General features: G+C 36.2%; 1 protein-coding gene across 1 annotated transcript in view; it reads right to left on the reverse strand.

Moving 5' to 3' along the window:
* Positions 1-25,403, reverse strand: part of Homer1 (homer scaffold protein 1) — a 100,937-nt gene that overhangs the window by 55,658 nt on the left and 19,876 nt on the right. Inside the window, exons 2-4 of the mRNA XM_048331108.1 lie at positions 10,280-10,436; positions 8,097-8,228; positions 6,147-6,239 (exon numbers count right to left, since the gene is read on the reverse strand). Of these exons, the coding sequence (XP_048187065.1) occupies positions 6,147-6,239; positions 8,097-8,228; positions 10,280-10,436 (382 nt within the window). The remainder of the gene's footprint in view (positions 1-6,146; positions 6,240-8,096; positions 8,229-10,279; positions 10,437-25,403) is intronic.

Below are 25,403 nucleotides of genomic sequence, written 5' to 3' on the forward strand. Positions count from 1 at the left end.
TGTGGCTCAAGTTGGCAGAGTGCTAACCTTGAGCAAAAAAGAAGCCAGGGACAGTGCTCAGGCCCTGAGTTCAAGCCCCAGGACTTGCAGTGACTGCATGCCTGTAATCCTAGAACTCAGGAGGCTGAGGCAGAAGATCCTGAGTTTGTGGTTAGTCTGTGCTACAGAGTGAGACCCCGCTCCAAAAAACAAAATAGCAGAAAAATGCAAAACAAACAAACATAAAGATATACGTAATCTTCCTTTGGAGAAAGAAGGAACTGGAGGAGAAGAAGAGAATGAGGAAAAGGAGGGTTGAATGAAATCAGAAACAAATTTAAAATTTTAATCTGCCCTAAATTTCAGTTTACATAGAGCTATTTGGAAATACCTTAATAACATACACCATGCTACTAGTACTACATTTCTGCTTTTCTTCTCTAATATTCATAATAGCATTATTTGTTTTCATAAAACTTATCTTTACTTTTAATCAAGATTTGCCTATCAAAGTAAGCTTACTTTATTCTTTGAGAAAATAAAATTCAATATGAAAGCCAAGCTAATACTTATTCTTGTAAGAGATAAAAAGAATCATTTATTCTTATAACTGATTTCTGATACCTGGTATCATTCATTTGATATACCTGTTAGCCAGTGGAGCAGAAAAAGAGCAAAAGGATAAAGGAAGGAAGATGGGGTGGAGATCTCAGCAAGCATCTCCTAATCTTCTGATAAAAATTATTTCCTATCCTTGGTCACAGTCCAGAGCTACTATCTCTGAAATTGGATTTTCAGACACTCATAACAGTTGCTTTTTTTTTTTTTTTTTTTGCCAGTCCTGAGCCTTGGACTCAGGGTCAGAGCACTGTCCCTGGCTTCTTTTTGCTCAAGGCTAGCACTCTGACACTTGAGCCACAGCGCCACTTCTGACCATTTTCTATATATGTGGTGCTGAGGAACCAAACTCTGGGCTTCATGTATAGGAGGCAAGCACTCTTGCCACTAGGCCATATTCCCAGCCCATAACAGTTGCTTTAAAAAAAAAAATTATTACTTTTAAGTAGTTGTAAAAAGGAGTTGCCATTCACCAAAGCAGTTTATGAATACAGTGCATTGTGATCAGTATCACTTCTTTTAACATTCTCACTCACCCTTCCCAACCTACCCTCACCCCTTCCCTTACTTATCTTAATTTTAGGTTACATATTGATTTTTTTTTTTTACAATTTAGCAAAGCAGTATGTGTACAATGCATCTTGATCTGTGTCACCACTTCAGCATCTTCACTCCCCTACTCCTTCCCTTATATTTATCAATTCTGTAGCGATATACAATGAATTTTGCCTGCATTCTCCCTCTTTCCTTTTTCATTCTTCTACCACTCTCTCCTTGGCCCATCCTCAGCCCCAGTGTCACAACTGGTTAGTGTTAGGCATTCATAAAAGTTTCTTTCTTTTTTTTCTGTATATGTGGTGCTGAGGAATCGAACCTAGGGCTCCATGTATATGAGGCAAGCACTCTAGCATTAGGCCATATTCCCAGCCCCCTCATAATAGTTTTTATAGGGTTGCAGCTATAGCTTAGAGGTAGAACACTTGCCTACCATCTTCAAAGCACCATAACTGTAGGGGGGAAAAATTTCTCTGTGCATTAGCCATGCGCTGCCTTCCCTATGGTAAAAGGTACTGACTGATGATGCACAAGGTTAGTGGGTTACTCTTCATATATATTTTTCACCACCACTTGCATTAAATGCTTAACAAGAATCAGCTGTTTTGTCCCCAAACTATTTAAACCAATTATATTCATATAATAACTACTTTGTAAATTAATAAAATATGAATGTAATTAAGAATATTACCGTAGTGAAAACCAAATGAGACAGTAAAGGTAAATGGCTAAAAACTAAAATATAACCCACAACTGAATTAGGCATATATAATTTGCTCTGTACTATTATATATCATAAATGCCCCTATATATCAGAAAAATGACAAAGAAATCTAATATCACAATCATATTTTTTTTAATGTAAAGAATGCAGGCAAGGCCCCTGGGAATTGGGAGAAACATCACTACCAGTACAGTTTATATAAAGAAGAGGATAAGGTGGGTAGTGGGAGACTGGGGAACATGGCTCAAGTAATAAAATGCCTGCTTCAAAAGCACAAGGCCCTGAGTTCTAATCCCAGTACCACTATGCTTAAAAAAAAAAAAGATAAGTGGGATTCTAGACAATAGATCATAATCAAAGGCTTTAGAACAAAGTATTAGTGAAAAAATAAGGCACTGTGTTACTGAATTTTAATTTATAACTTATTAAAGCACAAATTCTTTCCTAAGAAACCTCTCACATTAACTGACTTCTGATAAATGGATTACTGTTTTTAATTCCAACAGACAAGAGAGTTTATGCTGAACTCCCAATCCATCCCACTCCTTTATAGCTGTTCTTCAACCCTACCTAAACTTGATGTAATTTCTTGACTATCAGCTATTGTGCTACTTGGTCAGGCTCATTCTAGATTTAATTCTCTACATACAACTTAGCCCAAGAGCCTAAGAATGGTGAAATGGCTAACTTTGCTCTAAATGCCTAGCTTCTTTCAACTCAAGCCTTCATGGAGGCAAAATATTGCTTCTAAAAGCATAGTCCAACTAGCATCAGCATCTCTTGAAAAGGAGACAGAAATGCAAACAACCTGAGCCCCATCTCAGCTTTACTAAGACCGTGGGGGAGGAACTCAATAACTTGTGTTTTAACAAGCTTTCCAGAGAATTCTAGGCCAACGTGTGTGTGTGTGTGTGTGTGTGTGTGTGTGTGTGTGTGTGTGTACTAAGGCATCTAAGTTATGTTATATAACTCTTATGTGCCAGATGACATTTAAAGGATTAATATCAGTATCTTCATCACTATAATCACACCACCATCCACAGGTATTTATATTTACTGAGCAATTAATATATGCTAAATACTTTCTAACCCACACTGAACTCTTCCAATAACTGTAGTCAGAATGTATTTTTCTCATTTTATAGACGAAACAAAACAGGAATACCTTGTCTTAATTTCTTAAAATTAGTAAAGATTAGATACAAGATTAAAATCCCATTTCTAAAGCCCACATTATTGGATACTCATCCTTTTAAACAATTCTGTGAAGTAAATAATGTTATACTACGGCTACTAACATATATTTGGATAACACTACTTTCCCAAGATCCTACAGCAACAGAAAAAGGATTCGTCTAAATTTATTTGACTAGTAACTTCATACTTTATTTTCTTTTTGGTGCTGGGGCTCAAAGCTAGGGCCTGATAATATGGTAGGAAAGTACTTGAACCACTGAGCTACACCTCCATTCTGAAGACTCAAACACTTCTAACCAATGTGATAACTCTGCTTCCTGAAATAAAAACAAAAACTACAACCAACTTAGCACTCTTTATTTCACCTAAACAGTAACTCATTATTCTATTTATTTATCTTTCTGTCCCATTTCTAAATAATAGCCCAGTTTTCAGGCAGTGAATTAACTCCATAGTGGATCAAGCCCTCAATTTTAGGTGAGTAGGTTAGAAGCTGGCCTAGGGTAACATAATTCAAGTGAAACAGAAACACTAGATTATTACAGAAAGGAGTAGGGGTAGGAGAAAAGTGAAACAAATACCTTTGTATTTTTACTACACTCTCTAGCTTAGACATATTACTAATCAGGAAAATGTTTTGAAAGATGAATTAAAGTATGTATATTTTGGCTGTCAAATGCTGATGAGTCTGACTTTACACTTCTCTAATTTTTATTTTTCATTGCATTTTCCAAATATAAATAATTTTGATATATCCCTCCAACAAAAGTACAGGCTTAAAGACAAGCATTCCATGCAAGAGGTTTCCAAGCAACAGGCAGTAGGATACAACTAATTAAAAATATAAGTTCTGATGAAGAGATTAAAAACTAAGTACAATGGCAAAGTTTAATCCACTGTAATTTTACCGGTATCCTTCGATTTTCTCTTAATGTATTTTTCATCTTCCTGTAAAAAAATAGGGTTTTCATGCAGGGCCTGGATACTGTCTCTGAACTTTTTGCTCAAGTCTAGTGCTCTGCCACTTTGAGCCACACCTCCACTTCTGGTTTTCTGGTTTGGAGATAAGAGCCTCACAGATTCTCCTACACAGGCTGGCTTCAAACTGTGATCCTCAGATCTCAGCCTCTTGACTAGCTAGGATTGCAGGCATGAGCCACCAGTGTTCAGTTGGCATTAACTATTTTTGAGAAAGGGTAACAATCTTCCTATTACACTTCCTGTTGTAACTGGGCTGGTAAGTGTGTGCCCCATACCCAACATTTTCTGTTGAGATGGAGGGACTGCATGAATTTTTTGCTCAGGATGGCCTGGAATTTTCAACCCTCCTGATTTCAGTCTCTACCCTTGTCCTTGGCCTGTGGACCTGAGATGGCAGGCACATACTACCATGGTTAACTATGGGAGTGTCTTGTGAACTTTTTGCCTGGGATAGGCTGGAACCATAATCTCCTGATATCTCAGCCTCTGAAGTAGCTAGAATTACAGGTTTGAGCCACCACATGTGGACTGGTACTTTTTTTTGCCAGTCCTAGGGTTTGAACTCAGGACCTGGGCACTGTCCCTGAGCTTTTGCTCAAGGCTAGCACTCTACCATTTGAGCCACAGTGCCACTTCTGGCCTTTTCTGTTTGTGTGGTACTGAGGAATTGAACCCAGGGCTGCATGCACGCTAGGCAAGCACTCTACCACTAAGCCACATTCCCAGCCCTGGTGCTTAATTTTAAATGGGCTTTTATGTTTAAAAGTATCATTACATATCAGAGCACTTAAGAGATGGAGATTTCAGGAGAAGCTTTGAAATGATCATCCAAGTTATTCTAGGTCACTGCGGTATGCAAATATGCAGGTGTAATGGAAGTTTGGCTTCAATACAGAGTAAACCTTAAGTCTATGAGAAAATATGTACTTCATATATTCAACAAAGCATATCCAACAAAGCTCTTCTTTCCCACTGAAAAAAATTAAACTCTTTATACTAGTAAAGTTTACCAGAGTTGCGTGCCAGTGTAGAAAGAATATGAAGACTAATGTAATATTTTTTTAAAAATTCAATCATTTGTCTATTCACTAAATTCAAAAGTAATTCCCATATACTTAAAAATAAATCCCAACAGGCTAGATGTGGTGGTACATACTATAAATGCTATCCCTCAGGAACTAGATGAAGAACAATCAAAAGTTCAAGACTCAAGGATCTTACTCTTGAGGTCAAAATTGAAATAAAACAGATTTTAGAAAGGCCTATTATTTAACAAAAAAATTAAAGCCAGGCATGGTGATGCACATTTATAATCCCAGCTACTCAGGAGGCAGATGCAGAAGGCCAAGTTCAAGGCTAGGTTAGGCAAAGTTAATGAAACTCTACCTCAAAAACAAAGTAAAAAGACCCAACCAAGGCTTCAGTACTAGCCAATCCTTAGAGATACCACAGCTCTGCAGAAAGTACCCCTTTGATATCAAATAACTAGCTCAAAGCCTTATCTTCATTGATCTAGCCTTCATAACTCAGAGATACTATTCCTTTACCTTAATAATCCTAGAGCCAGATGTTGGGTGACTAGATACTGTTGATAGCTAATGTTAAAGATTTTTTCCCCTCAACTCTTTAGTTTTCCCGTGGAAAACCCACAAAAAGTTTTTCCTCGTTTTTTTCCCTTTGCCCCTTCTTTCTGCCTGACCACCCTGAGGCTTTCCTAAGTGACTCCACAATGGTATACCATGCCTGCTTTCTAGATCATATGAGTATACTTTGTATTTTTCTGAACCTCGATTGTGGTTCCTTTTGTAGCTTAATTTGTCCGACAACCACCACCTATGTATAAAAGAAAATGACACAAAAGTCCAGGCCAATCTGTATCATCTTTGTATACTTTTGTGTTTAATTTTTATGCAGATTGGTCTGTTTTAATTCATAACTTGAATTTTTTAATATTCTTCAATGACATATATGGAGACAAAACTAGAGATTAGAGAGTGTATTTCTATGTCAACCTTGTAAGTTAACTCTAGTATATAAGATAACAACTGAAATGAACAAGTCACATAAACATAAAGAGAAATGAAATCTTTACCTGTGAAGGTGTACTGGTAAGTTCCATCTTTTCTTGTGATTTCTCCTTTGCTAGTCGAGCAGCTTCTTTAAATTCCTGAAACTTTTCTGCAAACTGAATGTATAAAGACTATCTACATTAACAAAATAAGCCACAGTGATCATTTTTACCTTAATGATTTTTACACAAGCAGTATAGCCTCCAAAGCAATTATAATTTGTAATATGATGATAGAAAAGGAGCTTATCACCAAATAATTATTATACAAAAAGATAAATTATTATATTCAAGCTCAATCTTATAAAAACATTACAAATATAAATAAGTTGGAATTTTCTATTAACCACTCAGAAATAATTAATTAAGAACAATGTGGGCAGAGGGTGGGAAGAGGAATCAACGAAGATAGCATACTATGTTTTCTTTATCACTAAGAAAACTCAACTTAAGTATCTACTTATTACCATGACAGTACTAATACTTTATTACTAAAGTATAAGCTCTAATATTATGTAAGGTTTGATTTTCAGTATTACAAATATACTATTACCCAAGACAAATCTAAACATTTATTCCCAAAGATTTCCAAACAGTAATGTTCAGCATCAGAAAAGTGTGAAATACTTTACAAGGGCTATAAGACTGATAATGTGGAGACAAAAAATATTGTTTATCACATGCTAGTTCTTAGAAACACACAGGAATAAAATCTTTCACTGTTTATTGGTTCTCACTCTGCACTGCATCAGAGTTGAGACTCTACATGCAAATAAAATACCATTTTACCTAACATACTCATTTATATGTGCCTACTATCTTATCAAAAAGCTAAAATTTAGTTGAGCACTGGTGGCTCATGCCTGTAATCCTAACTACACAGGAGGCTGAGGTCTGAGGAATGCAGTTCAAAGTGCCAGCCCAGACAGGAAAGTTCATGGGCCTCTTATCTCCAATTAATCACAGAAAAAGCCAAAGTGGAGCTGTGGCTCAAGTGGTTGAGGACTAGTCTTCAGCAAAAAGAAGCTCAGGAACAGCGCCCAAGCCCAGAGTTCAAGCCCAAGGGCAAAAAAAAAGCTGAAATCTGTGTCACTATCAGCTTCGGATGGATTTGGGACAGGGCGTTAACTGGGATTTGACTCAAGGACTCTGTACTTGCCAAGTAGGAATTCTACCACATTAGCCATGCCCCAGACCTTTTTTGCTTAATTTCAGATAGAGTCTCATGCATTTTGCCCAGTAGTCCTCTTCAGAGCATTATCCTCCTACCTGGGATTGCAAACATGAGCCAGCATATTTGAGATGTCTTACTTTTCATCTGTTAGCCTTGAATCATGGTCCCCCTGATTTCTGCCTCCAGAATAGATGAGATTACAGGTATGTGTCCCACCATGTAAGGCCTTAGCTTCAGGTTTCATAATTCAGAAGAGCGTGATATACCTTCCTATCTTGAAGACTATGCCTGAGTGATGCTAATCTCTAAGCAAATCCCCTTATGAAACAATAGGTCCCAACTTTTATTTCTTGTCATATAGATAATAAACCACAAAAGTCCTTCTTAATAAATGCTGACCTTTTTTTGCTTTTTTGGTGCTGGTCCTGGGGCTTAAACTCAGGGCCAGGTGCTGTCCCTGAGCTTTTTTGCTCAAGGGTAGAACTCTACCACCACTTGAGCCATAACTCTACCTCTGGATTTTTTGGTGTTTAATTGGAGGTAAGACCCTCAAGGACTTTGCTGCCTGGGCTGGCTTTGAACTGTGATCCTCAGATTTCAGCCTCCTGAGAAGCTAGGATTAGAGGTGTATTTTCCAAGAGACAGAAGAATCTAATGATCTCTTGCTTCTTGCTCGAAAGTCACTACTATTGTTCTGAGAATATTAACAAACTTCTCAAATATTTTATAATGTGCTGGTATATATTTAATATGTCAGAATTGAAGATGAAGATTTTTACTGATATTATGATTTAACGTACTTTTGAAAGATGGTGCTCAGAGGAGAATCCCAATCCATAGACAGTGTTTGCCCGGCTATCGGCCCACTGGCCAAACTTCTGAGATGTTTTAGTAAATGTCATGTTTGGGGTGATGGTACTATTTATTATTGCCTGAAAAATAAAAACAAGTATGAACAACCAAAATTAGCAAATTGTATATTTAACAGTGGTATCCCACACTACAAAAAAAGAAATCTTTCAAAACGGAACAGAAAAATCAGTAGAAAAAGTGATGCTGGTTTTCTATATCCATAAGCAAAAGAGTTTTCGTAAGGTTGACATACCTGAAATATATTACAATACTGAAAAGTCTTTCAGTTTTTCCTTTACTCCAGAGGAGGGGAGGTGGGGAGGAATTATTAAATATAAGACTTAACTTCTTATAAAGTGGTACAATTTATGACAGTCTCATTTCTATTTAATATGTAATTTCATAAAAAATAATACTTTAACATGTTATTAAATATTAACTTGGAAGATCATGATGGTAGATTTCAACTATTAGAACACCTTAATTCATTGCTCTGCCAGTACCAGAGTCATTTTAATGTTCTCCAAAATTAAGACTAAAGTGTAATTGCAACAGTAATAAAAACATGCATGAATTGCACAGTGAGAACATAGGTAGATAGTCTTGAGAGGATCACAATGGCTCAATAGCTATGTGAATATGACCATATAAAGTGATGCTTATCAAAATGAACTCCAAGAAATGAAAACATGGGCTGGGGATATAGCCTAGTGGCAAGAGTGCCTGCCTCGGATACACGAGGCCCTAGGTTCGATTCCCCAGCACCACATATACAGAAAACGGCCAGAAGCGGCGCTGTGGCTCAAGTGGCAGAGTGCTAGCCTTGAGCAGGAAGAAGCCAGGGACAGTGCTCAGGCCCTGAGTCCAAGGCCCAGGACTGGCCAAAAAAAAAAAGAAATGAAAACATAAAGTTTGTTTTGTTTTGTTTTTGTACTGTTCGCAACTATTTTTTCTTTCTTTTTTTTCCTTTGGTTTATTCCTTGTCACTGTTTTTTATTTCTGTACCCTTTGTCTTGTATATCAAGTTTATCTGATTTGGGGAAGTAAGGGGAATCACAGAAACTGGTGGGACAAAGAGTAAACCAATTCAACAGTGATAATCACTAGACACTATGTTGGAAATGAACTTTACAAAAACCTGAGGGGGGGGCAGGAAGCGGAGGGGTGGTGGTGAGGAAGTGGGAGAAAATGTTGGAGGGGGTAACACTGTTCAAAAGAAATGTACTCACTGCCTTACTAATATAACTGTACCCCTCTGTACATCACCTTTACAATGAAATTTAAATTACAAAATAAAAACATGTATGGTATCAAATCTGCCACGTGGTTAGCTATTAAATGTGGAATAAAAAGTTAAGCATTTTCAGAATAAATTTATCATGTACAGTATAAATATAAAATATTATGAGCTATGCAGGTATTAATAAGTAGCTACATGGACACCTGCCCTATTAAAGGTAGTAAGACAAAACTGTCCTTTTCTAGCAAGTACATGTGCTATCTATTGTTATATGAGCCCTTTCTTAATCATCAGTGGAGGCAAAAAGTCCATAAGACTACATCTAAACAAGAAAAGCTGGATGCAATGACACATGCCTGTTATCCTAGCAATCATGGGAAGCCTAAAAGAGACTTATCATGGTTCATGAGTATGCCCAGGTGGGAATCCAGTCCCTATTGTAAACATAATTAATGCAATAAAGGGCAGGAGTTGTGGTGATATGATTCAAGTAAGAGAGTACCAGCTTAGCAAGCACATAGCCCTGAATAAAATTATAGCACCATAAGAAAGTAAGCTTTTAATTTTCAAATATTTTAGTGAAGATAACTTAGAATAAAATGGAAATGCTGCGGCTGGGAATGTGGCTTAGTGGTAGAATGCATGCATAGCATGCATGAAGTCCTACGTTCAATTCCTCAGCACCACATATACAGAAAAAGCCAGAAGTGGCACTGTGGCTCAAGTGGTAGAGTACTATCCTTGAGCAAAAAGAAGTCAGGGACAGTGCTCAGTGCTCAGCCCCAGGATTGGCAAAAAAGAAAAAACACTGAAAACAAAAACAAAAAACAACAGAAATGCTATACTGTATGTAACAAAACAGTATGATTATGTAAAGTAAATGTGACTTACCTTTGAGCCATCTAAACTGATTATCCTATACACATTTCTTGTGCTGTCATAAAAATAAGACACAGTAACTGCGTGCTTGCTGGTGGGTACCCAATTCTTCTTTGTGTTTGGGTCAATCTGGAAGACATGAGCTCTAGTGCTGAAGATAGGTTGCTCCCTACAGGACAGAAAAGAAAATGACAAACTGAAATTAGATAGTTTTATTCCATTCAACAAAACAACATGAATTAAAGAAATGAAAGGAATGACTCCACATAGCTAACGACTCCCACAAACCCGAAATCAAGAGAACTTTATTTCCAATGTAAATATTAAGTATTCAATTATAAGCTTCTTTAAAACAAGTACAGAACTGGGCACAGGTGGCTCACGCCTATAATCCTAGCTACTCAGCAGGCTGAGATCTGAGGATCATGGTACAAAGCCAGCCCAGGCAGGGAAGTTCTTGACACTCTTATCTCCAATAAACTAGTCAGAAAAAGCTGGAAGTGGTACTGTGGCTCAAGTGGTAGAGCGTTCAGGGACAGAGCTCAGGCCCGGAGTTCAAGCTTCAGCACTGGCAAAAATAAATAAAAATAATAAATAAAAAGTTATAGTCCATTCTTGTTATTTAGATTCTATTTACACAAATTCACCTAATTTACCTGCAACCCCAAAACTAACACAGCATATTTTTACTGTTAAAGATAGCCAGTAGAAAGTTGTGAGACGAGCTAGGGATATGGCCTAGTGGCAAGAGTGCTTGCCTCCTATACATGAGGCCCTGGGTTCAATTCCCCAGCACCACATATACAGAAAACAGCCAGAAGTGGCGCTGTGGTTCAAGTGGCAGAGTGCTAGCCTTGAGCAAAAAAAAGAAGCCAGGGACAGTGCTCAGGCCCTGAGTCCAAGCCCCAGGACTGGCAAAAAAAAAAAAAAGGTGTGCAAAAAAGGCTCAAAGCTGTAAGTGAACTGAACACCTCATGGGGGGAAAGGGAAAGGGGGAGGAGTGAGGGGGGTATGAGGGACAAGGTAACAAACAGTACAAGAAATGTATCCAATGCCTAACGTATGAAACTGTAACCTCTCTGTACATCAGTTTGATAAAAAAAAAAAAAAAGGCTCAAAGCATGGTTCAGGTGGTGGAGTACTTGTCCAGTGGTACAAGACCCAAGATCAAACCACAGTACTGAAAAAAGAAAGCATCTTATATTTGGCCATCACGTGCTTAACAGATTTTACCCATTTCAAACTAGGAACTGGTGGCTAGTTTTACCCATTTTTATAAGCCGGAAACTGGTGGCTCAAACCTGTAATTATAGCCACTTAGGAGACTGATATATGAGGAACTTGGTTCAGAGCCACAGGCTGGGCAGCAAAGTTCTCTAGATTCTATCGCCAATTAAATAGCAAAAATGTCATATTGCAGGTGTGGCTCAAGTGGTAGAGTGCTAGTTGAGTGAAAGGGCTGAGAGTATGAGACACTGAGTTCAAGCCCCAGTCCTGAAACCCTCCCTTCCAAAAAAAGAAAAATTCCTAGGTTATTCTGGTAACAGATAAATAACTTCTTGAAAAAGTTTATAGTCAATATACTATACATACATTCTTTTCTGGAGCAATTCAAAAAACAAAAGAACATTTTAACTGGTAATATTTAATGTCAGAAATTAAATGAATTCATTTTTTTCATTTCAATAATATAAAATACTATTAAAATATTAAGGAAAAACAATAAAATACAGAACAAAGAGAAATGATAAAAAGTCAAAGCAAATCTAGGTCCTTGGCAAAATGGCTCATCAGGTTGCTAATACTGAGATGGGTATCACAGGTCTTCAGTATCCATTTCACTTCAGTGTGCTGAGGTGAAAGGAAGGTATTTTTCCTTTAGGTAACCTCTCTCTCTGCTTTATCTCTGGAAATGTCCAATACAACCTTTATTTCTCCTTTATTCCTTCCTGATTCCTTCCCTCCTTTGCTTTTCTACTTTCCTTTCTCCTTCCCTCCCTCACTTCCTTTCCTCCTTCCTCTGCTTCCCACTCCTTTTTCTCCTCTCCAGTCTTGCTACATATGTAATCCACCCTGACTTTGGCTCTGCATCCTCCTGTCTCAACCTCCTGAGTGCTATGAGTGCTGAAATTATGAGTAGGTCTTAATTTTCCCTATATAGTTTTGTGCCATTCCTTAAAAATGAAACAGAAAGCTATTCCTTCTTGATTAACTGCTATTACATATGGATTCATTTAACCAAAAATTACTAATCTACAAGGCATTGTACAGAGTAAAAGATTCTGAATTGGGAGGTCTTATTCTTTCCCTCTCTCCCCTTTCTCAGTTCTTGACTTGCAGGCAAGTGCTGTTAGGAGTTGAGTTATCGTCTAAAAGTACCCCTAATCTTTTTCCACCTTTTAAAGTTCCTGGGAAAAATGTAGTTCATCAAACTAATCATGGCTAGTTCTAAGTAATAACACATAACTCAAAGGATATGAGGAAGGAAGCTGGTCCTTATTCTTTATTGACTTGAATTTCGTTTTGTCAGTGTGGGGCTTGAACTCAGGGCCTGGGCACTGTCTCTGAGCTTTTTTGCTCAAGGCTAGCACTCTGCCACTTTGAGCCACAGTGCCACTTCTGGTCTTTTAGTTTATTGGAGGTAACAATCTCGTAGGCTTTTCTGCCCAGGCTGGCTTCAAACTCATGATCCTCAGATCTCAGCCTTCTAAGTAGCTAGGATTGCCAAGTATGAGACACTGGCACCCAGCATGAATTATTTTTTGTTTTCATTTAATTTGTAGTGCAGGTTATGGATTTTAAGACTGTATTCTAATAAATATTTTCTAAAAGACAATGATTTTCAAGCTTTCTATAACCAATCAAACAAATCCAAACACAATGAAAATGCAATGTTTACAGTCCCGTAAAAGCTCTCCACATCTTATTAACTTACTCAATTAAATTAATCCTTACAATTTTGGTTCAGAATAAAAAATCTTTTAGTTATAAGGAGATAATATCTGAATACCTCCTAAGTACATTGCTTTTTTTTCCAAGTCTCATATGAACAGCTGGTTTCTTAAAGAGTTATAATTTAAGATTTCTCTGAGATCAAATGCCAACCTATCAAAATCTGGATGATAAAGACTAGGGAAATAATTTTCACTAATATAAAGAAGAGAATCCCTACAATGACAATGTAATGTATCTGACAGTTTATACTAATGAATCCTCCAAACTTGTATTGAATGCCAAGATGGAGGCTGTGGATGCAGTTCAGCATTTGCCTAACATGTCTAAGGCTCTGTCCTTCCATGAAAAGCAAAGAGACCAGGGACAATGCCTGTCCTTTAAAAGTGAGGGAAGACAGAGATATTTAAAATAAAATACTCTCCACCATGAAAAGTTATCTGAAAATAAGTAATTGAGGGATATTGAATAGTATGATGGAGAAACTGATTCTTAGGGATAGTGTGAAACAAATTATGACACAGTAGGAAAAGAGCACAGTACAATGTTGTATTCAAAAGGAACATGAATAAGTATGACTGCCTTTGAATGAGACTAGAGTGAAGAAATAAAGAAGCCAGCTCATGAGGATATGCACTGGATTTGACTGAGATTATAAACAGGAAATAGTCTTGTGTTTTGAAATTAAATTAAGTGACACTGTTGCCTGGTATGTACAAGGTCCTGGTTTGGATCACTAGGGGGAAGGGGAAAACCCAAAAAGATTGGCATGTAGTAGGAAGAAGCCACATATGTTGCTAAACACCTACAATGCAGGACAGACAGCTTCTCACAACCAAGAAGTATCCAGCCCAAGAATTTGGGCTGTTGTCATAGGCCTAAGTTGGAAAATCTTGATGCAAGGTCCTGGGGTTGACGGAAAAACTACAGTGCCACTGTGCCAGAAGAGAAGCAGAAAGAAGTGAGATTAAAAGTTCACGAGAGAAGCAATACTATGCATGTTAATAAATTTCGTTCAGATAGGGGCTGGGAATATGGCCTAGTGGTAAAGTGCTCGTCTTGTATAATAAATTTCGTTTAGAAAAAAAAAAGTTTAAGTAGCAGAGAAGGTATAACTGAAATCTTATCTGAAAAACACCTGAAATGCACTTCAAAGTGATTGTCCCAGATGTTCAAGTGTTCCAGTTAATATCTTTTTTAATATAATGCCTGGCACTTAGCTATAAAAATTAGACAGACTATTTTCTTTATATTATTTCACATTCACACTAACCAGATCAAATATTAGTGTTTTTCAAACAGCATTTTATGAAAGAATAGGCTGAGAAATAAGTATTGTATATTTAAATAAGTTAGAAATATTTAAAATACACATTATAGTAGTAAAGGTTCTAAGAAGTTCTACAGTAAAGATATATTTAGCCTGAATCATTTGTCCTGGGTGAAATTACTTGGCCTCAGAACTCTTTTCCATGAAACACATTAACATCTCATAAATTTAGATTTATTACAGTAATTGTGAGATGCATAAGATAAAGTTCAAGATACTCACAGATACTTGGAAGTGAAATTCTATCATTATTACTGATATCACTAATTACATTTAGATAATAATGGTAACTAGAAAACATAAATGACAGCTCAAAATTAGGCCTTATTTGGTAACGGCACAATTATTTCTTAAATATTTGTTAAAATATTTAACTCTAATAAGAAACTAAACAGTAATCTAAAACTCAAATTGTAATAGTGAATAGATTTGGCATAAAATGCTTTAGACTTGTTTGGAAAAACTAAACTTATACTTTAATTCTACAGAATCATTTATGTGGTAATTTCTTAGTATCTACAGCCAGAATAATAAGCAGTTTTAATTACCATGGATATGAGAAAAGCTTACTGGATTATTTTCCTGTTAATTCCTTAAGCCATTCTTCAAAACTGGTATAAGAAAAATAATAAACTTCTTCATCCAGGGCTAAAATTCTGTGTTAGTACTATAAAATTGTTGAGTCTAAAACTTAATATAATGAAGAAAACTAGAAGAATGTTAAATATAAGATAATTGAGGAAGAACTAGTAATATCAGAATCCTTGTTAAAAGTGAAGCTTATTCAAACTCATGTGAAATTACATAAGAAATTACCATATTTAAGTGCAAGTGCTCATTCTTATAAGCTAGCTATGCAAGAGGCTGAGATCTGAGAACCTTGGTCCAAAGTCAGCTCAGACAGACAAATCCAAAAGACATCATAGCCAATTAACCAGCAAAAAGTTGGAAGTAGAAGTGTGGCTCAAGTAGTAAAAGAAGAGCCAAGAGTGAAAAAGCCAAGCAAGAGTGGGAGGCCCAAGTACCAAAAATAAATGAATAATAAATATGTTTAATTACTATATTTAGCTCTGAGGCATCTGTGTAACAAAGAGATGATAGTAGGAAAATTAAGTGAAACAAAGAGGGTGTTTGCTGAGAAATTTATGTAAGTTCTACAAGAAAAAAGCAAAAAATTAACATTTATCATTTGGATATCTTCAAAGAAAAATCAATAGTGTTGTTTGAAAATCACATTAGTCTATATTTTGAATACTGTGTGATTACTCAATACATCTTGTTCCAAGGAAGTACAAAGTTATAGGCCCAATAAATACAATCAAACTCGAGAAAAATGATACATTTCCTAGTTTACATTTAAAGCTTAGCTTACAAATGTCCTTTTTGCATATGTAACTACACAGAGATAGTCTAGCAGAGGAGATAGAAACATTTTAGTTTCAAGTAACTTTCCCACTTTATTTAATTTTTCAAAGAAAGTGGCCTGGAAGAAGTGTTAGAAACAATGTTGGTAATACTTTCCACTGAGCCGTTGATTGTTGTAGATACTGTTGGCAGACTATCCATCAATTATGCTTCCTGCTCCTCCCTAACAAACCTCACTCTACCCTTCCCTACACTTAAAATAATGTCAACCCCACTCTTACCAGACGCCGGCTTAGAAATGGCTCTTTGAAGCAATTTTGGTCAATGAAGTAGCTACATAAAGTTTTCTGGAAGCTTCTAGGGACACTCATATGAAAGAGTGTTCTCTTAAGTAAGGTTTTTTGCACATGACAACCAGACCTGAAGAGGCCATTTTAGCATTGTAAGAAGAACACACCTGAGAACAAAGCCAACATTTTAAGAATAGATGGGCTGCTGACAAGCCTCTCACAATCATAGTTAACTTTCCTAAAATCCACTAGGCTTTCTGTAAAAATGTGTGTCAAACATCAGCCTCAACAAAATAACACAGTACAAGAAGGGCAAGGATTCTGTGTGCCCAGGGGAAGCAGTATTGTGACAGAAGCACAGTGCCTACAGAGGGGGCTAAGTCAAATCTCCCAGAAAAGCAGCTGAAACTACAGAGATTATACTGAGGCTGATTGTGTTAAGCTCATGTGCACATCTTGGAGAATGTTGGTTATTAAGAAATGCAAGCATTCTGATTTGGGAGAAGATAGAAACAGAACAAGGCAAGTGATCCCATTCTAAGCTCTAACTTTTGTTTTGAAGACAATAAAATCATGAAGTCTAATTTCAAAAAGAAAAAAAAGAATAAATGGAAAAACTTGGTTTCTTGATTATATCACTTAACCTATGAATCAGTCTACCACTAGGCTCTACTGTAACAAAGTTAAGTTTCCAGTTGAAAGTTATCATTATAAAGATTATACAAATAACTGAAGAAATTTATATATAATGAACTTTGCAATAACACCCCCCACCTCCAATAAAACATTAGTGTAATCCTTGAAAACTCTTGACTGATTCTTCCTTAACTTCCTAATAATTCCATAGTACACATAACTAGACGTTAGGATCCCAGTGAAAATAGAGAAAATTATTTTTTTAAATGCATCCGAATGAGTAGAAGGAGAAATCGAAACAGGAATATGGAAATGCAGACAGTGACACTTCACTATCTGTTAAGTTTCTTCTTCAAAGATTTAATCCTTGGATGCCAGCAAGCGACAGATGGGATGGTGGCAGGAGGACGGTAACCGTCCCATGGGAAATCATGCCTTTTTCTTCCCCATGGTTTTACCCCTGATGTCACTGTAACTGATGTTGGTACCCTGGGTATTGTATATACATTTATTGGAACTAGGGGAGGGAAGGGGAACATCAAAATGGTGAGACAAAGGGTAAAAGGTGAACTAATGCAACAGCAACACTTACAAGACAATATGCTGTAAACCAACTGTACAACTGGGGAGGGGGGGTTCAGGAGGGGAAGAAAAATGAGGGAGGAGGTAACAGTTTGATAAAAAAAATATACTTACTGCCTTATGTATGAAACTAACCTCTCTGTACATCACTTTGACAATAAATAAATAAATAAATTTATAGATAGGTAGATAGATTTGGGGCTGGGAATATGGCTTAGCGGTAGAGTGCTTGCCTTGCATGCATGAAGCCCTGGGTTCAATTCCCCAGCAACACATAAACAAAAAGCCAGAAATGGCACTGTAGCTTAAGTGGTAGAGTGCTAGCCTTGAGCAAAAAGAAGCCAGGGACAGTGCTCAGGCCCCAAGTCCAAGCCCCAGGACTGGCAAAAATAAAAGATTTAACCCTCAAAACTTCTAACCAAAAATAAGCAGTGAAAGAACTTATCAGGCACACCAAAACAAGTGAAAAAAAAATCACAGGAATCTTTGAAAGAAGTGTCCTGTGGGGACAGAGAAACTGCAATGTTTTTAGAGTGTAAAGTGGCAAGAAAAGCAGGACAATCCTTGGTAAGGCTAAAATTAAGGACAACAGAAAGGACAAGTCAGGAGTAGATAGACGATTTACCCAATGGTCATTTAACTTCATTGGTAATTTCTAAAGAATTTGGTTTCAGTACTATTCAGGTCAGCAGGAGCTTAACCATTGCAATTTTGGAAAAAGAACTGACTTAAATAAGTTAACATTAATTGCTTACCAGGTAACTGGCATCAATCAGTTTGAATTGCCCCTTCTACTTACCTCGTCTTCCTTGCATGAACACATGTACATGCACATACACCCTCATAAAAATCTTACTAAAATACTTCTTTCATGCTGTTGAAAATTGCATAATGTGTGAAAAAAAGAAAAATGAAATTTATTTTGTTTAAAAAGACACAGAGAGATAAGAAGGAATAATAAAGGGGGTGAATTTGATCAAAGTACCTTGTAAGCATGCATGTATGGAAATACTACAATGAAATCCCTTTGTAAAATTAATATACATTGATGAAAAGGACTAACCTCATAAGCAGCATATTGTAACTGTAGATTCCTATTACTGTGGTATGTATTTAACAGTTAATTGCATATATAGAGAATGTTCTTTAATATATAAATGCCTAGTTTGAGCAAAGCAAAAATTACAATATTGATGCCTACCCAATACATAGTTATACAGCAGGGACTCCACCTAGTGATGAACAAAAACCATAGCAGGTTGGGGCTTTTTGATACTGACCAAGTTACTATACAATAAATACCAACTTGTAAAGTGATATTGCTAACAAAGATAAACAGAGTTAAAATGTAACACTAACAAAGCAAAAGTGTGGTTCAAGTAATAAGAACACTAGTCATGAGTAAAAAATGTAATACTAACTATAAATAGTCTTCCAGAAAGATTTTTTGAAATTATATCTGAATTCTTTAGTCCTTTAGCTGGCTTAAACTACATATTCAAATAAAAGATTTTTGTTTAAGTCACTGTATTACATTTGAGCATCAGAAATACTTTTATGACATGAAGCATTTAATTAAATTTGCATATTTGAGGTAGATATCAAAATTCAATAGTTGGAAATTTTTTGATTATTAAATAAAATATAAACAGCAACACTGTTTTTATTCTGTATATATAATTTCTCATTTTAGGAAGTTTCATTTATTTCAGTTCTCTCAGTAGCCAATAGCACTAACTGTATAAGATTTTAGTATGCACACAGACACTTTATTCAGGAGCTATCTTTCAAAGATTGACTGATGTTGGGGGCTGGTGGCTAATGCCTGTACTCCTAGCTATACAGAAGTCTGAGATCTGAGGATCATGTTTTGAAGACAGCCTAGGCAGACAAATCTGAGACTCTTAACTCCAGTTAATCTGCAAAAACCCAGAGGTAAAGGTGTAGCTTAAGTGGTAGAGCACCAGTACCAGCCTTTAAATGCAAAAAACGAATATGCAAGAGCTCAGGTCCCTGAGTTTAAGCACACACACACACACACACACACACACACACACACACACAAACACACACATGCATGCACGCACACACTCAAAATTAAGAGATGTGGTGATATTCAGAGTAAAGAGCAAGCAAGCCCATTCAATATATACATGTAAGCAACAATGTCAATGTGCAAAGAACCTGGGTTGCTGTTTATTAAATAAAAGCCAAGTGACATTTTCTGTCTCTCTTTTCCATTTCAAAAGCCTACTTAAAATACTAGATTATTTTTAAATACAAAAGAAATTATGCCTGATATATATTACATTTAAAATAATACCTTTATAAGTACATTTAAAATTAGTATACTATTTCAATTTTATAAAATTTTATTTTCTCTTCCCGTGTTTTTCACTGAGTGAAGCTAAACTCAGAGAACTGACAGCATACAGTAGGGAAATCTAATGAAAACAGTCTTGTAATGACTAGAGCTTAATTCCTGTGAATATAGGTGCCATATTACTAAAATCTAAAATGATTCCCAACAGACATCTAGTTTTGTTTTTTAAAAAAAACTTTTAAAAAGAATTAAACATTAAAAGGCCATTTAAATGTGTTCTTTTCTCAGCTCTCCCCCTTTTTGGCAGTACTGGAAATTGAATCCAGGGACTGAAGCATTTTACTACTTTAGCTACAAACCACTCCACTCCCTGCTAAGTTCTACTATCACCTTTAAGAAACAATATTTTCTTTGCTACCTGCTACTACAAGCTAAACAGTAGACAATCTACATTTTATGTGAATATGTAAGTATTCTAAGGAGCCCTTTTTCTTTTGTATTTCTTTCCTGTGGTTTTATCATTGATATCACTGTAGCTGATTTTAGTACCCTGGATATTGTATATACGTGTATAAGAACTAGGGAAGGGAAAGGGAATACTAAAATTCAGAGGCAAAGGATAAAAAGACAAACCAATGCAACAGCAATACTTATAAAACTATATGGTGTAAACCAACTGTACAACTCATGGGGGGAAGAGGGAAATGGGGAGGAGGGAGGTGGGGGAAAAATGAAGGAGGAGGTAACAAGCTGGGTAAGAAATGTTCTCACTGCCTTATGTATGAAACTGTAACCCCTCTGTAAATCACTCTGACAATAAAGAAATAAAAAAAATTTAAGATTTAAAACAAAAGAAATGAAAGTACCATGGCAAAATATTAGCACCTGCAAACTTTGACCAGGGGGTACATAAATGTTGTATTATTCTCTATCTTATTTTGTATATTTCAAATTGCTCAACATAATAAAACCTGGCACAATTTTTCTGCTTCTAATTAAGTGTTTGAGCAATTGGTCACATTTTATTTTACACACATATAGGCAATTTATTTTAACTACCACGAAAGAATACATGCTTCAATTAGAACCTTCTTATCATATCTGAAAGCCACTAGCCACACTACTGAGCATTTGAAGTATGGCTAGTATGATTAAGAAAGTGAGTTAAACTGTCTGATATTCATTTTTCTTTCTTCTTTCTCCAACAGTAAACTTCATGAAGCTTAAATTCAGATCAAGTACTTAGGATAAAAATTTAACATCTAAATTGAGATGTGTTTTAAATGCAATGCAGATGGATGGATGGATATTGATTGATTGATTTCAAAGATTTAGTTGGAAAAGAGTATGGAAAATATCTCAATACCTTAATCATATTTGAAAGTTAATACATTAAAATTAATTTTATCCCTTTTTTCAGTGATACGGAGGTTTGATCTTCATGCTTCCTAGGCAGGTGGTCTACCTTCTGAGTCACAACCTCAGTCCTCAATTTCATCCTTTTTGAACTATAAAACTGAATTAATATTACATGTTGTTCACACTGTATTCTTAATGGAGAATGTTGGACTAGACAATGGTACTGTATGTAGCCATTTCCAAACAGGTTGCTCCCATTTTTGCACTATTATAAACAATGTTCTGTATGCACATATGTAAGAGATACACTACAAGCAGAATTCCTGGTTATATACACCCAAACCATGTATCTAAACTGATCTTTCTAGCATGTGTACTAATTTACACTCTTATTAGTCTTATATTCTACCTTCACTTGGTAATGTCCAATTAACATCTTTAATTTGTGCCAATTTAATGGGCATGAAATGGCATTTCCTTGCTTAGCTTTGAAGGCTAAGCAACTTTTCAATACTTCTGGGCTCTCTGATTCCAGTGGATTCCTAAATTCACTTCTGAGCTTGTTGAAAATCTTATTTTACCTCCTCCCTCCAGAACAAGAAATGTACCCAAGGCCTAACATATGAAACTGTAACCTCTCTGTACATCAATTTGACAATAAAGTAAAAATAAATAAAATCTTATTTTAGTCCAGATAATAAAAAAGCTAGAATTTATAATTCAGCTTTCAAATCCTATGCATGAGAACATCTCATATATCTAACATTAAACATGAATTAAAGTCAATACCCACTATAGTACAACTGTGGTGATTCTTTTTTTTTCAATTTGATGACATTTAAAATTGAAAAATCACTGTAGTACAGATATAGAATAAATAATTTCTTTCTTTCCCAAAAGTAACAAGATTCTTCCATATAAAATTTAATTTGTATAGGCTAAAATGCTTCTGACATTTGTCTAAATTTTTCTATTGTGGAGGAGCAGGTGATTGGAAACAGCAAAGAAAATACCTTAAACTTTTAACTTAGTCATTAAAATGTTCTAGCCCAGCATCAAAAAACAATCTAAATAAAACATACTTAATGTTAAATTGAAGATCAAGAGTTAACAGCACAATCATATTGTTAATCAATCAGGTGTACTCCTAAGTGGGCTTTTTAATAGTAAACCCTACTCCATTCTATGTCTCTTATGCATTTACTTAAAGACTGTTACTTTCATCCTAGCAAGTTTTCTCTTCTCAGCTACTAGTCAGAACTACTTCTGAGTGGTCCTCAAGTCACTTTAATGTCTACCAATAAACAACATCTGGTGCTTTGTGTATAGTAGTTACACATCCTCAATTTCCTAATATTATCTAGCTTTCATATTCTTTTTTGTTGGAAAAACTTGTATTAAAAATTGCTAAGTGTGGCTGGGGATATGGCCTAGTGGCAAGAGTGCCTGCCTCATATACATGAGGCCCTGGGTTCGATTCCCCAGCACCACATATACAGAAAATGGCCAGAAGTGGCGCTGTGGCTCAAGTGGCAGAGTGCTAGCATTGAGCAAAAAGAAGCCAGGGACAGTGCTCAGGCCCTGAGTCCAAGCCCCAGGACTGGCCAAAAAAAAGAAAAATTTTAAAAAAATTGCTAAATGTGGGCTGGGAATATGGCTTAGCACTAGAGTGCTTGCCTTGCATGCATGAAGCCCTAAGTTGGATTCCTCAGCACCACATAAACAGAAAAAGCCAGAAGTGGTGCTGTGGCTCAAATAGTAGAGTGCTAGCCTTGAGCAAAAAGAAGCCGGGGAGAGTACTCAGGCCCTGAGTCCACGTCCCAGGACTGGCAAAAAAAACTAAATGTGAGTTAAATTTTATCAGCTTCTCAAATTAACACTAATTATAAAGAAAATTATTTTACCACGTGTCCCAATTGGGGAGTCTACAATACAATTCCTCTAATAATGCAGTGTTTTGAGTCACACATGTATCTATTTCACAATGGTACTAATTATTCCATCAATAATAATATAATACACATAATAGAAACTCAAACAAATATATTTTCTGCTTATGAAGGTACTGAACATTTGATACATAAATACAGTATTACTTTGGGGGGCTTTGCTGTGTTTGGTTTCTCTAAAAGTAAATTTAATTAGAGGAAAAGAGAGGATGACTTCTGAGGTACTTGATACAGGTAATCACTATAGATCAAAGTGCACTAGCAAGATACAACAAAATTTAGAGCAGTGCTTTTCAAGCCACAGGGTTGTAATCAGTTGAATGGTGAATAAGAGCATGAAAAAATTAACATGGCCAGGCACCTGTGGCTCACACCTATAAACCTACCTACTTAGGAGGCTGATATCTGAAGATTTTGTTTAGAAGCCAGCTCAGGCAGAAAAGTCCCTGTGAAACTCTTATCTCCAAATAACCACTCAAAAACCAGAAGTAGCACTGTGGCTCAAGTGGTAAAGCACTAGCCTTGAGCACAAAGAGGCTCAGAGACAGTGCCCAGGGTCTGCTGAGTTCAAGACCCACAACCAACAAATAAAAAAAATTAACATGAATATAAAATATCAAAGTGCATCACACCTGATAAGGGTATGTATGTCATTCCAATTTCATGAAACTCTTGGCTACACATTTAAAAGTGTGTGTTGTAATGTAGGGCTTTTGTTTTATTTGACTGGATCAAAGCCAAAAAATTTAAAACCTAGGCCATCAAATGCTTTAATGTTCATGAAAATCCTATAAGGCAGAAGTCCTAAGTAACTTCAAGTCACACAACTAGCAAATTATATAAAGTTATTTTAAAAATGGAATTTTACTTCACTTGAAATTAAAGAACTTCAAATTAAAACCATGAATTATTTTTTCAACCTGTCAAAACAGGAATTTAAAAAAAAATTCTGGCAAAATTCAATGTTAGTCAAAGTTTAAGGAAACGTGACACTTTCAGAAACAGTCTGTGGGAGTATAAATTAGTAAAGTCTTCCTGGAAAACACTCTGACAATGTATTTCAAAATAGGCACATTTCTGTGTCTATCTTTTGTTTGTTTCCCAGTTGTGAGGCTTGAAGTCTGGGCCTGGGTATTGTCCTTGAGCTCTTCAGCTCAAAGCTAGTCCTCTACCACTTGAGCCACAGCGCCACTTCCAGTTTTCTGGTTGCTAATTGGAGATAAGAGTCTCACAGACTTTCCTGACTGGGCTGGCTTTGAACTGCAATCCTCTTAGGCTCCTGAGTAGCTAGGATTACAGGTGTGAGCCACCAGCACCCAGCTCTGTACATATCTTTTGACACAGCAATTCTATTCTAATAATTTGCCTTAAGAATTCTGAATATATGCAAAGATTTATCTGAGGAGATACATCACAAGTAACTAAAGGATATAAATTAAAATGTCCAATAATGTAAGAGCACATAAACTATGGGACATCCATTTAACAGAATAGTATATAGCCATGAAAAACAGAGTTCAGAATGTTCATTGATATAGAATGTTCAAAAATGTAAATGTAAATAGTTCATAAATGATGACAGTATAAATGTGGCTGTCATATACAGAAAAAAATATATACTTACTTCAGCCCCTTGTCCTGCCTTCCCTCTCTCAAAGAGAATGATCCTTTTAAAAAATCAAGCTATCATTAAAACATTCTGGTGAAAAAAGTATAGGGAGAAGAATAAAGCAAATGCTGCAAATTTGAGATGACTGTTAAAGTGGTGAGGAGGTTGTATATGATTTTCTGTAGGACCACAAATTTTCCTCATGATAGCTTAAAAATAATAAAACTTAAAGCAGTTTGTAGTTCTTTGAAACTTTTCAATGGTTTCGCATGTGGTCTAGTGACTTTTTTATTAATGTTTCCCAGCTCTAGCTACAAATTATAAACCAGCCTCCCAAATCAGTGGTCGGGGTAGGACAGCCCAGCACCAGTGGTTTGTAAAAGCTTCCAAAGGGATGGTCAACTACAGGATATAATCCCTGGTCCCTCTCCAACCTTATAAGTCTCTTGCCCTTCTTTTGTTCCAGCCACAATGGCCTTCTAGATGCTTCTCAGACATGCCAGGCATATCCCACACCAAAGCCTTTGCCTGAAGTGCCTTCTTGCCTCAGATCTACCCACCATCTTCCTTTGTCTCCTCTAGCTCTTTGCTCAAATGTGATCTTCTCAGTGAGGTTAAGTCTGCTTATTGTATTAAAAATATTGCATTTCCTTCTCTCTCTTCTTCCATGATTCCCTCATTTTCATCCTCATTCATTCTTTTTTTCCTCTCTCTTTCTCTCTCTCTCTCTGCCTCTCCCTC

The sequence above is a fragment of the Perognathus longimembris genome, chromosome 22 (assembly GCF_023159225.1).
Source record: "Perognathus longimembris pacificus isolate PPM17 chromosome 22, ASM2315922v1, whole genome shotgun sequence".
NCBI classification, from domain to species: Eukaryota; Metazoa; Chordata; class Mammalia; order Rodentia; family Heteromyidae; genus Perognathus; species Perognathus longimembris.